Source organism: Sturnira hondurensis, unplaced genomic scaffold (assembly GCF_014824575.4).
Source record: "Sturnira hondurensis isolate 20B ecotype Veracruz unplaced genomic scaffold, ASM1482457v3 Scaffold0001911, whole genome shotgun sequence".
Lineage (NCBI taxonomy): Eukaryota > Metazoa > Chordata > Mammalia > Chiroptera > Phyllostomidae > Sturnira > Sturnira hondurensis.
In genome coordinates this window covers 582,986-596,121 of record NW_028074542.1, presented here as the reverse complement: position 1 = coordinate 596,121, position 13,136 = coordinate 582,986, and the positions used below count along the sequence as shown (strand labels likewise).

Here is a 13,136-nt window from a genome sequence, read left to right as displayed (position 1 = left end):
CGGGGCTCTGAGGGCAGGCTCTCAGGTGAGACAGGGCCTTAGCATCGGGTCCACGCTGTCACCCCCTACTCTGTCCTCCTGGGACTGGTGCCGCACCAATGGGGCAATGGCGACCTGATCGCGGAGGGAGGTGGGCTGCGCCTGCCCTCTGGGGAGGAAGCCAGGGGCGGGAAGCTTCCCCGACACAGTTCGCAGCTCCGGGCTGGGCAGGGGGGGTGAGGAACGGAGAACAGGATGGTGGAGCCCCAGGCCTCCACCGGGGAGCCCGGTGCACACGAGCGCACGCACACACACTCACGTGTATGGACCACGCACTCCCGCCACAGTATGCCCTTCCTCCATCATCTGGCACATCCAACAGCACTCTCTGTCGTGATGGAAACGGTCTGTATTCTGTGCTGACAGTAGCCATTAGCCAATGTGGCTACTGCGTAACTACAATGTTCATTCCCTTCATTTCACTGAATGTAAATAATTTAAATCTAAATGTTAGTAGCTGCATGTGGCTGGTGTGACCGTACTGGACAGATGGATGCTAGAGAGATCGTGGAGCAGAGCGTGTGAGACTCAGGCCACTCAGGCCCGAGACCTGGCCTTGCCCCTGGAACTGGGCTCCTCCCTCTCTGGCCATGGCGTTCCCATCTGAAAACAGGGACACTCTGATGGCGGCTCAAAAGGAGCGAACTCCAGACCAGCGCCTGGCCCTGTGCCGGCAGCTCCGTCTGTGGTGCTGTTGCCCTGCCCGCAGCCACCAAGAGGCAGTGGGGAGGCGTCCCTAGCACAGCCAAGGACGCCTGCTGAGGGCTCACCCTGGTGGGGGCCTGGCCGGCCCTAGGAGAAGGGGCACTCTCACAGGGGGTCCCCCACTCATACTTCTCTGTCTGGAACTCTGCTGCTGTGCCTGCCTCTCACCCCTACAACCAGAAAGGTGTACAACAACCGTCTTGCACAAACCACTCTTTTACAGAAAACAGAAGTGAGGTCCAAAGGTCCAGAGAGACCTGCCCATGGCCATGGGCAGCCAGGACTCTTAGAATCTAGGGCTCTGTCACTGATCAAGAAATCTGTCTCCCATAAGGCACAGTTCTAAGTGTCCCCAATGCCTCCTGACCCATCACCCCCCACACCTTTCCTGCCCCAAAGCTCAGCCTGAATCAAATGCCGTGCCCTGCACACACCCCTCCCACCAGCTTCAGAGCCTCATCCTCTCAGAGCCTGTCTTTGCTCCTTCTGCTCCTCAGGCCTGAGGTTCCCAGCCACTAGGCTGGGTACCACCCAGGAGTGCGAAACTCTGCCTGAAGCCCAGCTCCTTGTGAAGCCTCCCCCGACCCCAGCACAGAACCCAAGGACAAAACTCTGCACCTAGAGCCTTCTGGAGAACCCCGCTATCCTTTGTACCTCAATATATTCTCCTCTGGACTCCAGGACAGGGAAGGCTAGGGACAGGCCGAGTCCCAGAAAAATCCCCCTTCCTTTCCCACCCCTTCCCTCATCCCTGTAAGACCCTGCCTACCCTGCTGCCCACCCCAGGTGGAGGCCTCAGGCCTCAGGCCTATTTGGAAGCTGCAGCAGCCTGGGCGTGTCCCTGTGGGCTCTGCCTCCAGTCTCTGCCGCCTACACAGATGGGAGGGAGAATCTAAAGACGGCCCCCACCCGGCAAGACGGACAGCAAATCCAAACGCCGCAGCAAACCCAGCATCCACCAGAAGAGCACCAAAGGCATCAGGACAGAGCTGGAGGAGGGGAGGAGGGGGGGAGGAGAGGGGGGGGAGGAGAGGGGGTAGTGGGGAGGGGGAGGAGGGGGGAGGGGGGAGGGGGAGGAGGGGGGGAGACTTGAGACAGCAGGCAGGGCGAGACAGAGGCTGACAGAAAACCCTGGGCTGAGAGCTCAGTCCCCAGTGAGAGAAGCCCCAACAGGCTCCAGAGAAAGGAGGCTGAGGATGAGGAGGAGGGTGCCTGCCTCAGCCCCGCCCCTTTCCCCTGAAAGCTGCCACTCAGACCAGCGAAGCTCCCGCAGACTGAGCTGCCCCCTGGCCCGGAGTGAAGTGGATCAGAAGCTTAGCACCTGCAGGTCATTTCTTGAATGGATGCATGTAGGAGCTGTGTTCTCTTTAGGGGCGCCCCTCCCCCACAAACGCGGCCCACATCTCGTTTCCAGAGCCACTGGAGACACAGTCACTCACCTGGGAACTGATAGCCATAGCTGGGAGCAAATCCGGGGTAGCCACGGCCATAGGTTGCCACAAAGTTGGGGTAGCCTTGAACACAGAGAGAGAGAGCACAGTCCTGTTAGTACAGCCACCTCCGTCTGGGGCGGGGGAGAAACAGCCCGAGCGACTTTCCCCCACACGACCATCTGCCTCCCGCAAGGGTCTTTCCCTGGGCTGAGTCACCTCGCTCCTGAGGCTGGGGACAGTGCTGTGAGCCCGCTGGTAACTAACCCGCATGTGGGCAGAAAGACTCCCAGAGCCCACACACTTTCTCGGCCTGCAGAGTAAATGCCACATGTTTACACCCAACACAGGGCCTGTGCCTGGCTCTGACATTTGGAGAGCTTACCCTGAATGTGCTTTACCTTAAAGCTATTGACAGTGGGAGATTAAAGTGCTCGTGATGCCCGCCCCCCCACCCTCCGGCAGCGGGCGGCAGGGCCAGCCGCCGTCGGAGCAGGCGACACTCAAGGCTGACCCCGTGCCTCTGGAGGAACTCGGCCCCGACCAGCCATGGCCCACAGGAGGCGTGCCCCAGGGGCCCCGGTCCAAGTGTGGACACTCCACAGGGGGCCACTCCCTTGGGAGTGGTGAGGGGCTGGTTGTGTTGAAACGTGTGCCACGTGTTTCGACAGGCATTTCACAGCGACCGTGTATTTTCCAGGCCCAGGGGGGTGACCAGATGACTGAGGGGTGCTTGTGAAAACCGCTGCTGAGCTCGGCACGGGGTGCAGAGGAAGCCCTGGGGGTACCGTGGCCTTCTCCGATCTGTTACCGAACCACTAGTGAGCGGCCACTTCCACTCTCAACCCTGCCCCCTGCCCCCTCAGCACGCTTCTCGCTTTGTGCCCTACCTCTTGATTCAGGCCACAAAGAAGGCTGGCATGGCCTTCTGGGACTGCACGCCCACTGGCCACAGGAGGCCAACGGCTGCCCTGTCCAGACTCCGCCAGACTCACTCGGCCTCCTTCAGTGTGGAGTTCTCCCTACAGTCTTGCTCTTCAAATGCCACCGGCCACCCTACCACGTGCCCTTCCACCCCCAGCAGCCGGACTCTGGCTTTGACCTCTGAGATGGCTGTTCTGGGGCAGCCCACGCCCGACGCCCCTCCTCTGTGGGCCTTGGAGAGGCCTGTCTGCCACCACGGAAGCAGAGAAGGCCTTCCTCCTGTTTCCTGAGCCAGGCAGGCTGGGGACCCCGGGCTCGGCCGAGGGAAGGTGTCAGAAGCACAGTCCCCGCACCCGGTGGTGGCAGCAGCACCCCCTGACCAGGTCACTCTGGGGTGTCCCTGCGTTGTGGCTGTGGCTCTGACGGCCGAGCTCCCTGTTCCTGCCTGTCCCCCAGGTGTCCTGGCCGTTCTGCCTGCTGCTGAAGCCCCAGCCATTACCTCCCCTGCTGCTCCCCACAGCCAGACTTGTATCTGCGGCTTCCCACCAGAGTGCCGCTTCTAGTTTGTGACAGTCACCACGCCCTCCAGCCACGAGGGTGACAGCTGTCTGCACGTGTCTCTGCAGTTCTAAACGACCTCAGACGTATCCCTGAACACAGGCCCCGGGGCCTCATCTTCCCCCGCCCCCCCCCCCCAGCAGACGTCCCCATGATGCAGGCCTTCTCTGACCCTGCTGGTGTGCGCTACAGGGACGGGTCACCTCGCCAAAACCCACCTCGTGCGCTCTCGGGTGTCGAGAGAGGTTCGCTGGTCCTCCTGCTGCCTGTGCACAAAGGGCCTCAAAGGTGCAGACACCGGACTCACCCTCCCTCCCTCCCTGTGCCCGCTGGTGTCGCAGCTTCTGCTCTGTCAGCAGCTCGCTGGGCTGGGCAACTGGAGACCTGGGTTCCAGTCCTGCCTCTGGCCCAAGATCACGCCCTTGGGCGTGTGTGTGTGTGGGGGTGGGGAGGTCTTCCCTGCTGTCTGGGAGCTTGAGCCTTGTCCTCTGTAGAAAGCCTCGCAGGTCCCTTACAGCAACGACAGACCCCCACTCTCCCCCGACAGCAGCTGCCACCCCTTTCCCACGTTCCAGAGGAAATTTTCCAACCTGCAGTCGCAACTTGCTAGCCAACGGACCTGTCTCCACTTCACAGGGGTCTCACCCCCTGCTGCTCCCCTGCTCGCTTATTTCCAAACTCTAAGGGTCTTCTTGGCAGAAGGCTGCCCAGAGGAGACAGGATGGCCTGGCCGCTCTGCACCGCCCGCTAAGGAGCGGGCCCCAAGTGAGACGCGGAGCCCTGGCACCGCTGGGGAAGGCAGGGGACAGAGGGACAGAGACCAGGACTCGATGCCTTATGTGGACACAAGCACACGGGCTGCTTCCCTGGAACTTATTTCATGGCTGGCCAGCTCAATTCTCCTCTCAATTAATCACCTGCGATCAAATCAGAACTTTCAGCACTAGATTTCTTATGCCATTATTTCAGCAATATTGGTAAACGGATTACACACAGGCAGCCAAATCACGGCTGCCCAGGGCCTTTCCTCATGAAAAATGACCACTTGGCTTCTCGCTTCAGCGCTGGGGGGGAGGGAGCCTTAAATATTTCAGTGTTAATCTGACAGCGAAAGTGTGAGCCCACATGACACTTTGAGACGCTCCTGGGCGGGCGGGGGTAGCAGGTGGTGGACCGCCCCGTCCCTCCACTACGTCTGATCTGTCCCGGGCGCACTCGAAAGCCTTCAGCAGGAAGGAAGAAGAGCATGGTCAAGTCCACTCTGGTGTGGGGCCTCACCCCCATCTTCCTGGAGACGTCAACACTGTCTCCTCAACAAGGAAGGTGAGAATCCGGCTGCTGTCAGACTCGGGGATCTCACCCACACCCCCCTCGCCGAACATCCTCTGGGTCGGGCCGATGAAATCATAAATTCATAATACAACATTACTTCAATTTTCCTCTTCATTTACTGCTGTGCAGCGAGGCTCTGCTCAGGTGGCGCCCGGCCTGGCCACACGGGAAGACCGGCTGGCTGCATACCAACAGCACATTACGGCAGGCCCGCGCGGAGGCTCCGTCGGGCCACATTACGGAGAGATGACCCAGCCGCCACTTCCATTAGCAGCCGGGCCCCTTCCGTACCGGCTGCTGCACAATTTATTTGCTCCAGCACTCTGGACGCCTGATCAATCCCATAGTAATTATCTCTTGTCACTGAAGGAAAAAAACCAAGCCTTCGGCCTGGATGGCCACCTTTCCTACAGATTGGCTTCCCATTGTGGAGGGGCACGGATCAGAAATCTATGACAGAATTTGAATCTGCCCGTCAGCTCGTGTCGAGGCGCCTGCTGGGGGGTGCTGGCGGAGTGCTGGGGGGTGCTGGCGGAGTTCTCCGAAGTGAGATTCCGGATCTCTGCCCCCGCCCCGGGGGATGCCCACCTTCTGCACGGACACAGGACTCCCCCTGCCAGGCTCTGCTACTCTGCTGGGCCCGGGGCTTGAAGGAGTTGGGAGGCAGGGGAACTGCGAGAGTGAGACAGCTGCCTGGGGCACCGCGCTGGCCGTGAGGTCTGCACACAGACACAGCGCCACGTGCCCAGAACTGCCCCGGAATCACCCGGAATCACCCGGAATCACGGGGCCCCTCCGGGACTGCGCTGTCCAATTTCAATAGAATTTAAAGGACGTAAAACAGAACCTCCAGTTCCGTAGACACATGGGCCACACCATCAGTGCTGAACCGCTCCGTGGGGCTACGGCTGCCAACGTGGGCGGCTCAGACACGGGGACTTCCCACCACCGCAGAGAGTTGGCGGGCGCTGCGTTGCTCTAGGAAGGACAGTGAAGGGCTGAATTTTGAGTTTCCTCTGTTTACCAGGAAACAGCTCAACCAAAGAGGACCTCCTTGGGAATCACCTCAACACTTATTTCTGGGAAAGATAAATCCCTGTTGAAATTACAAATGAGTCTAGCCATGCAGCTGTGAGTTCCAGCCCACGTCTGAAGTCTGTTTGTGAAGGCCAGCAGATCACAGCTCCTCGTCCCTTCCTGGTGACGGTTTAGGGTTGGGAGAGGTGGCTTTCATTTCCAAGAGGCTTAACATCTGGGAACACGAGGTCAGGGTTTCAGAGGGGCTTCTTAGGATGAGCACAGACAGGATGCCTCTGGCGGTCGTCAGCCGGTCAAGTGTCTCTCCTTTTCTGGGCCTGCAGGGTGAAGCTTTCCAAGGCCTCAGCAACGAAGTATTTTGCCAGCACTGGTATCAAAACTGTTAAATAGCGTCTGCCCAGTGAGGTCAAGAGAGTGGAAGGCGGCAGGATTATGCAGTGGAGAAGGCCAAGGGGAATCAAATGTATCAACAATAATCATGTTCGCTTTTGTTAAGTCCACTCTCATTATGAAAAACCAACGAGGGTCCAGTGCATTGAGCTGGGTAACTGTGGGCACTGCTCTGCGGCTGCTGCAAGGCGGTGGAGCAGAGTGTGGGGGGGTGCAAAGGCCGTTTCTGAGGGTCTCAGCTGATCTTCGCTTTGTCTAGGCCAAAGGCAGGGAGCCCTGACCCCTCCTCTTTTCTCCTGCGTTCTTTTTAAGGAATCCCCATCAGGCAGATAATAGGCTGTGAGAGCTGAATCTAAAATAGCTGCAGCTCCCACCCCCGGCCCCACCCCCAGGACGTCTGCAGCCACACCAGAGAGACTGAAGAAGAATCACTGTGCGACTATACGTAGTCCATCAGCCTCCCTCTGACGAGGCCTCCGAACCTGGAGAAACCTTAAAGGACATTTAAAAACTAGTTCTTCAGTTTCCTGGTTGTTTCCAGATGCGGCTCCTCGGGCGTCAGCTCCATGGGACGAGGGGCGCCCTTCCCTGCCACATTCTCAGCGTCCAGACCAGTGCGTGGCACCGGGCAGGCACTCAGTAAATATTTGTTGAATGAATGGATTTAAAAACTTTAATGATTTATAGTCTCATTTCTAACAGGCCCCAGAAGTGCTTTTTCTGTTCCTTCAACAACAACGACAGAAGTTTAAATCACTGAAACCTCATCTCATTGCATTCATTAATAAATTTTTAAAACCGTTTGGCACGAGCTGAGGTCACATTGCTGTTGGTGGTGAAACAATTAGCCAAATTGCTGTTGGTGGTGAAGGTGATGATGGTTCTGGGACTCGATGCCGACCCAGCGCACCAGGGAGGGGGTGACCCAGGTGACTGATGGGGACATGTTAGGCCCTCCTCCCAAAGGGCTGGCTGCCTCTCAACGCCACCACTGCAGAGGGAAGAAGCGAGGGCGCCAGTCGCAGCAGAGCTAATGGCAGCCCCTTGCCCAGAAGGCCAGGTACCATTGGGCGAAAGAAAGGGCAGCCCTGGGCGTTTCTGGTAGGGGCATTGAAGGAGCCTCGGGGGAGACCCTGGCCTGGCTAGGGAGGTGCAGAGAAGCACCTGCTTCTGAGTCCCTGAAGAGAAGCGCCGGGTCCCTGAGAGAAGACTCCTGCTTCTCTCAGGCCAACCAGACTGAGAGACCAGAAGTTTGCCTCCTGTGCCCAATTCACCCCTTCTGCCCAGACCTTGGGCTGAGCTGGTTCCCGGCTAGGGGCCTATTTGGGGACCTCTCAGGAGTCCCCTCTCACCAGCTGTCACCAGATGGCTCAACAGAGTGGCTAGGGAATTCAGAGGGCCCAGGGGCTGCCGAGGCCCAGAGTGCAGCACACAGACTTTTGTTGGGAGGTAAAAACACAAAGATAACCCAACTCCTTGCACTGGGGGCCCAAAGCGAAGAGGAGGTGCAGGTGCCAAAGCACAAGTCACACCTGTGGGTCTGGCTTTGTTCTTGGCCACGGGCAGAAAGGGGCCCCGAGTGGAAGGGTACTGGGCACCGACACGAGCCATAATGTGCCCAGGGCCCCCCTGAGGACAGCTCCCAGTCAGAGCACACACTAGCATATGCATTTTTTGACCTGAAGACACCATTTTTTTTCACATTTCAGCATCTCTGGAAAGTGGGATCTATTTCACTGCCGACATGGGAAGAAAGCGTCCGTGCTCCCCAGTTAATAGCATGCTTTTCCTTCCGAACGGTTTGCCAGCCACAGCAGCTCAGGTCTGATGAAACACAGCACTGGCCAGGTGTAGTGTCAGTTACTCTCCACCACCCCGTGATGTGAGGGTCCCCAGACCCCTGTCTGTGGGTGGGGTACCTGCAGGACAGGGAGACTGTTGCTTGTCCCAAGTCACACAGCTGATGGGGTGAGGCGTCCAGATCTGATTCTCAAGTCTTGAGCTGTTCCCCTGGCCCACAAAGTCTCCTTGGTAGAGGCCGGGCTGACCCCCTCAATTCTACCCAAAGGGCTGCCTGCTGGGTTGGTGGGGGCAGAGCGCCTCTGTGACTTTGGGTGGCTGAGTTCTGGGGCCTCTGCCTGTGGCGGTCTGCATGTGGGCAAAAGCCTTAAGCAGCAGGGATGAGGATGATGGGCTGGGCTGGGGGAGGTTACAGCTAAAGAACTAACAGACTCTTAGCCACAGCATTTTAAACTAACAGTTACTTCTTTCCTGTGGCTCAAGAAGTCATACTCGAGACTCGAAAGGAAGGGGGAAGAGTTGGGGAAGATGAGTAAGCACCTGGCACTTACTGCATATTTCTGTCCCTGATGGGGCGGGGGCCCATCGAACGGAGTCCAGAAAAAGCACAGGGGCACGTGGGCCTGCCCATCGCCAGCCATGGCCAAACCCAGCCCCGGAGCCACTCGGCTTCCCCCATCCCTCTGTGCCCTGCCTGGATCTGCCCCCTCAGCCAGGCCGGTCGGCTCTCAGGGTTTCAACACTAGGACCCTCGCAATCCAAGGCTGCTCCTTCGGCCTGGATGGCCCTCGGCTCTCTCGTTCTTCTCGTTCCAGCTAAAATGTCCCCTCCATGGGAGGTGTTCCCTGCTTCCTCAGACTAGTGTCTATTCCTCTTTGCATGCTCTGAAAGCACCCTGTGACCTCCTCTACTGTGATAAACCCCTCATCTGTGTGGCGGGCTGTTAAGTATCCTCTCCCTCACTAGGACCACAAGCTCCAAGACGGCAGGGGCCACGCACAGCAGGGCCTGGCACACAGTAGGTCTGCAAAGACCCAAGCCATTCAACAAGGCTCTGTGCAGGGGTTGAGCCTGGGTGTCTGTGGAGACGTGGCCCCAGCCCTCACGGAACACACAGCTGGACGTGGCTGTTGCACCTTGGCTCTTTGGCACTGGCCAGACTAGACTGGCTTCGCTCCCACCTCTGCTTCCCCCTGGAGAAAACCCAGTTCATTCTTTGTGCAGCCAAAGGGCAAGAAGCTAGACTCCGAAAGGTGGGGGCAGTTTCTGAAGAACTGGATCCTACAAAAGGCTCCCATTTTACGTCCTAAGGCCTTACTTAATACAGACTCCAAAAGCCAGCAGGTAATAATGGGCTCAATTCACTATGATATTTAAAAAACTCAATCCATTCAGAGTTTCCTTTGGTGTACAACACAGGGTAAAGACCAAAGAAAATTGTTTTCTAAGTAAAAGCCAAACAAGTGTCTTAGAGTTAAGCAGGAAATAATTCTCACTGACTTGTAAAAATAATCTTATACTAATGACACTCTTACATAGACATCTATTTAGTTACAGTTCTTTAACTTTTTCCATGAACAAATGTGTTCCTTGATACCACACTATTTTAATTACTGTAGTTTTGTGCTATGTTCTGATACTCGGTCACACCAGTCTTTTCTCATTTCTTCTTTTAAAACATTTCCTGACTTATTCTTAGTGTTTCTTCTTCCAGATAGGTTTTAGAATCATTTCCCAATTTTTAAAGAGTTACAACAGGATTTTTCTTGGAAACTTAGACCTAAAACACTAACTTGAGAAGAATGAACATCTCAGCCATTTCCCACCTTCTCACAGCAACTCTCTACATTTTAAACTCCTCAGAATGACTTTACCTGTCCTTGTTACTGCCTCGGAAAAATTCTTTTCCAGAATTTACAAAACCAAGGAACCTTTCATAAATTTAAAACTAAGCTGGGAATGATTTGAACAGCAGCAAATCTGAAAATGCATAAAGAGCTTATCAAACAATGTAGAAGAAAGACTCTTAGCCAAACCACAGAAAACCCATTAACACCGGGCAGATCATGTGCTCGAATGGGATTTCACCATTAACTACCATTTATCCCGTTTAATTAGTATTTTCCCGACACACAATAACTTGCACTAAAATACTGTTCTCTCGCCTTGAAATTTCTAATTATTGTTGCGCCCCACACCATTACGCTTCTCCACAGCGTCCTCAATCTTCCCTGCCATTTAAGCAGCGAGATTTTCAATTATCTACACAGGACGGACAGAGATACCTTTAAGGAAGGGGCATAATATGCAACTCGATTTTTCTAAAAGCCAGGAGAGATCATTTTTAGTCAGGACAAACATACTTTGTCTTTCATCATCTTTTTTTTTCAAATAAAGAATAAAACAGGCTATTTAAAACATCTATTTAAATGCAAATTTTGATATCCCAAGAGACAAATGTTAATCATTTAAATAGACAGGATTATCGTCCACCCTCAACACTTCCCCCCTCTTCTCTCGAGTTTAAGAAGACGTAGCCTCAGCCCATACAAGTTCAGCCAGCCAGGAGTCCTTAGGTCTTTAAAATCTTCCAGGTAGGAGAGAGGGCTGGGGCCACAGAGCGAGTGACTTGTTCTCTTTTTGAAGGTGGGGGTGGAGGGAAAGAAAATAATACCCAGCACCTCCTATAAGCCAGGCACGGGACAAGATGATCACCCATCCATCTATCCCTCTTTCTCTCTCTCAATGCCCATAATCGCCTTGCAAAGGGTTTATTGTTCTCATCTACAGATGTGGAAACTGAGGCTCAGAGACCAGCTGGTCAGTAGCCTAGTGGGGTGTACAGGCTTCCAAAGCCCCCAGGCCATAATGACCCCGCTGGGTCGCCGGGTCCCACCCCGACTCACCCAGCATCCCCATGCCAAGCATGAACGCGTCCATGGTGTAAGGCAGTCCCCGGGCCCGGCCTCTTGTCCCAGGTGGGAACATGACTTCTTTCGGCTGAGCTTTCTTACATTCTACCTGTTAAACAGAAAAGTGAACAAATGAGATGCAAATGAATTCCACATAAATGTCAAATGCAGAACTGATCCTGTTACGAGCTGGGTTATTTTTAGCCTTGCTCCTTACTCACTGTAAAAATAGCCATGCCGAGTAAATGGGCTGCAAAATAAATATTTAAGAAAACACACCACTTGCGCAAATCCTGCTTCGGAAAAACCTACAAGGATGAAATTGGGTTTGGAAGGGCGGCAAGGACACAGACTCGAGATACACATGTGTGGGCTGGGAGCTCCAACGGTGCAGAAGGCATGGGGGCGGAAAGGAGGCAGAGGCGGCTGTTGGCGGTGCCTGGGAATAGCAACAGCATTAGCAACAGTGACAATCCCGCACGCTTGGCCGACCCCTTTCACGTTTACAAATTCCTCTCACATTCCTCCAAGTCAGCGACTGCTCACATCCCGGCCGTGTGATGCGACGCTAATTAAATAGAGAAGCCGGTCGGTCTTAGCTCCGTTTCACAGATGAGAAAACTGAGCATGACAAGAGGTGTGTGAAGGGCTGTAAACCAACTGTGTCCTAGTTTGGGCAGGCGAGGGAGCCAGATTTTTTAAATACCTAGGTCGGCAAAGCCGCCACTTCCGTAAAACCTGGCCCAGCACACTCCTGAGGGAAGTGGTAAAATTGGACACTGATTCCGTTCATCTGAATTACAGGCTTCTCATTGTGCACCTACATCTCTAAGGGGTCGATAATCATTTCTTTCTGCTTCCTTTCGCCTTCAAAATCTCAGAATCCCATTTTGCTCACACATCCAGAAGTCACTTAGTTAACAACATATATCTATCAATACCTATATCTATAGAAACAATATATAATGCAAACCCCAGGAATTAAGTAAAACTGTTGCCTGCTGAGGTTCCTACCATGTTTTTAGTGGCAACCCTTGCTCAGAGCTCACTTGCTTTTAGTTTATGGATGGATTTCATAAGCATCGCCGGCCAGTAGCCAGTCCCACTGCTGATGAAGATGGGATGTTGTACGGTCAGGCAGGGCTACTTGCAGTGGCAAAAGTAACTGCGATACAGCCTGAGTGATGGGGTAAGATAAGAATTGGGTATCTTATTTAAAAAGCAACCTGGGGCCACCTGGTATAGGGGCCAAAACTCCTCATAGCTCAGCAGCTGCTGAGGGTGTCACTATGACACGGAAAATGACCACTGTTCACAGCACATCTGAGACATGAAGAAAAAGTTCAACTGTGTGCAGTATGCTTTGTTTTAAAAGGGGCCTGCCTAGGTTGCCTGTTTTGGAGATTTTCTCATCCGAAATGGTTTATTTTTTTTAAAAAAAATGGTGCTTAAGGCTAGGGGGAAACTTTAATTACCTCAAATATTAACTCCTCTTTCTTCAAAGACACCAGGTAGCAGGTAGTATTCCTGTTCTTTACCACCATGCTTTTAAAAAGCAGAGCAAATGGTTTGACACATTTGTGACTGACATGCTTGCGACAGAGAGTTTTTATAGATTAAAAGGAGAGAGATGAGTAGCCCCCAAAGAGGAATGGGTGAGGACGGGAATGGGGAATTCACATACGGCTAATAAAGAAGCCTGAGCCCAAAACGAGACATAACTCTCGCCTGTCAGACTGGCCGTGATGAGAGAGAGGATTATTCGATGTCAAGTCCCCAAGAGTATGGGCAGGAGGGGTGGAAATTGGCACATATTTTTCCGGAGGACAACCTGACAAAAAAATCAAAAGCCGTACATGCACACATCCTTTAACCTAATAAATCCTACTTGTAGGAATTTAACCTGCAAGGCCTTACGGATGAGACTCTTCACCACGAGCATTAATTATCATTAAAATAGGGAAATGCCATGCATGTCCAAGAACAGGGAGTTGGCGGGGCTGAGCGG

At 54.2% G+C, this 13,136-nt stretch overlaps 1 protein-coding gene across 6 annotated transcripts in view; it reads right to left on the bottom strand.

Moving 5' to 3' along the window:
• MSI2 (musashi RNA binding protein 2) overlaps nt 1-13,136 on the bottom strand; it is a 371,758-nt gene that overhangs the window by 44,047 nt on the left and 314,575 nt on the right. For all 6 annotated transcript variants that reach the window (XM_037037490.1, XM_037037486.1, XM_037037482.1 and 3 more), the window contains exons 9-10: nt 11,123-11,237; nt 2,184-2,258 (exon numbers count right to left, since the gene is read on the bottom strand). In XM_037037490.1, coding sequence (XP_036893385.1) covers nt 2,184-2,258; nt 11,123-11,237 — 190 coding nt within the window. The remainder of the gene's footprint in view (nt 1-2,183; nt 2,259-11,122; nt 11,238-13,136) is intronic.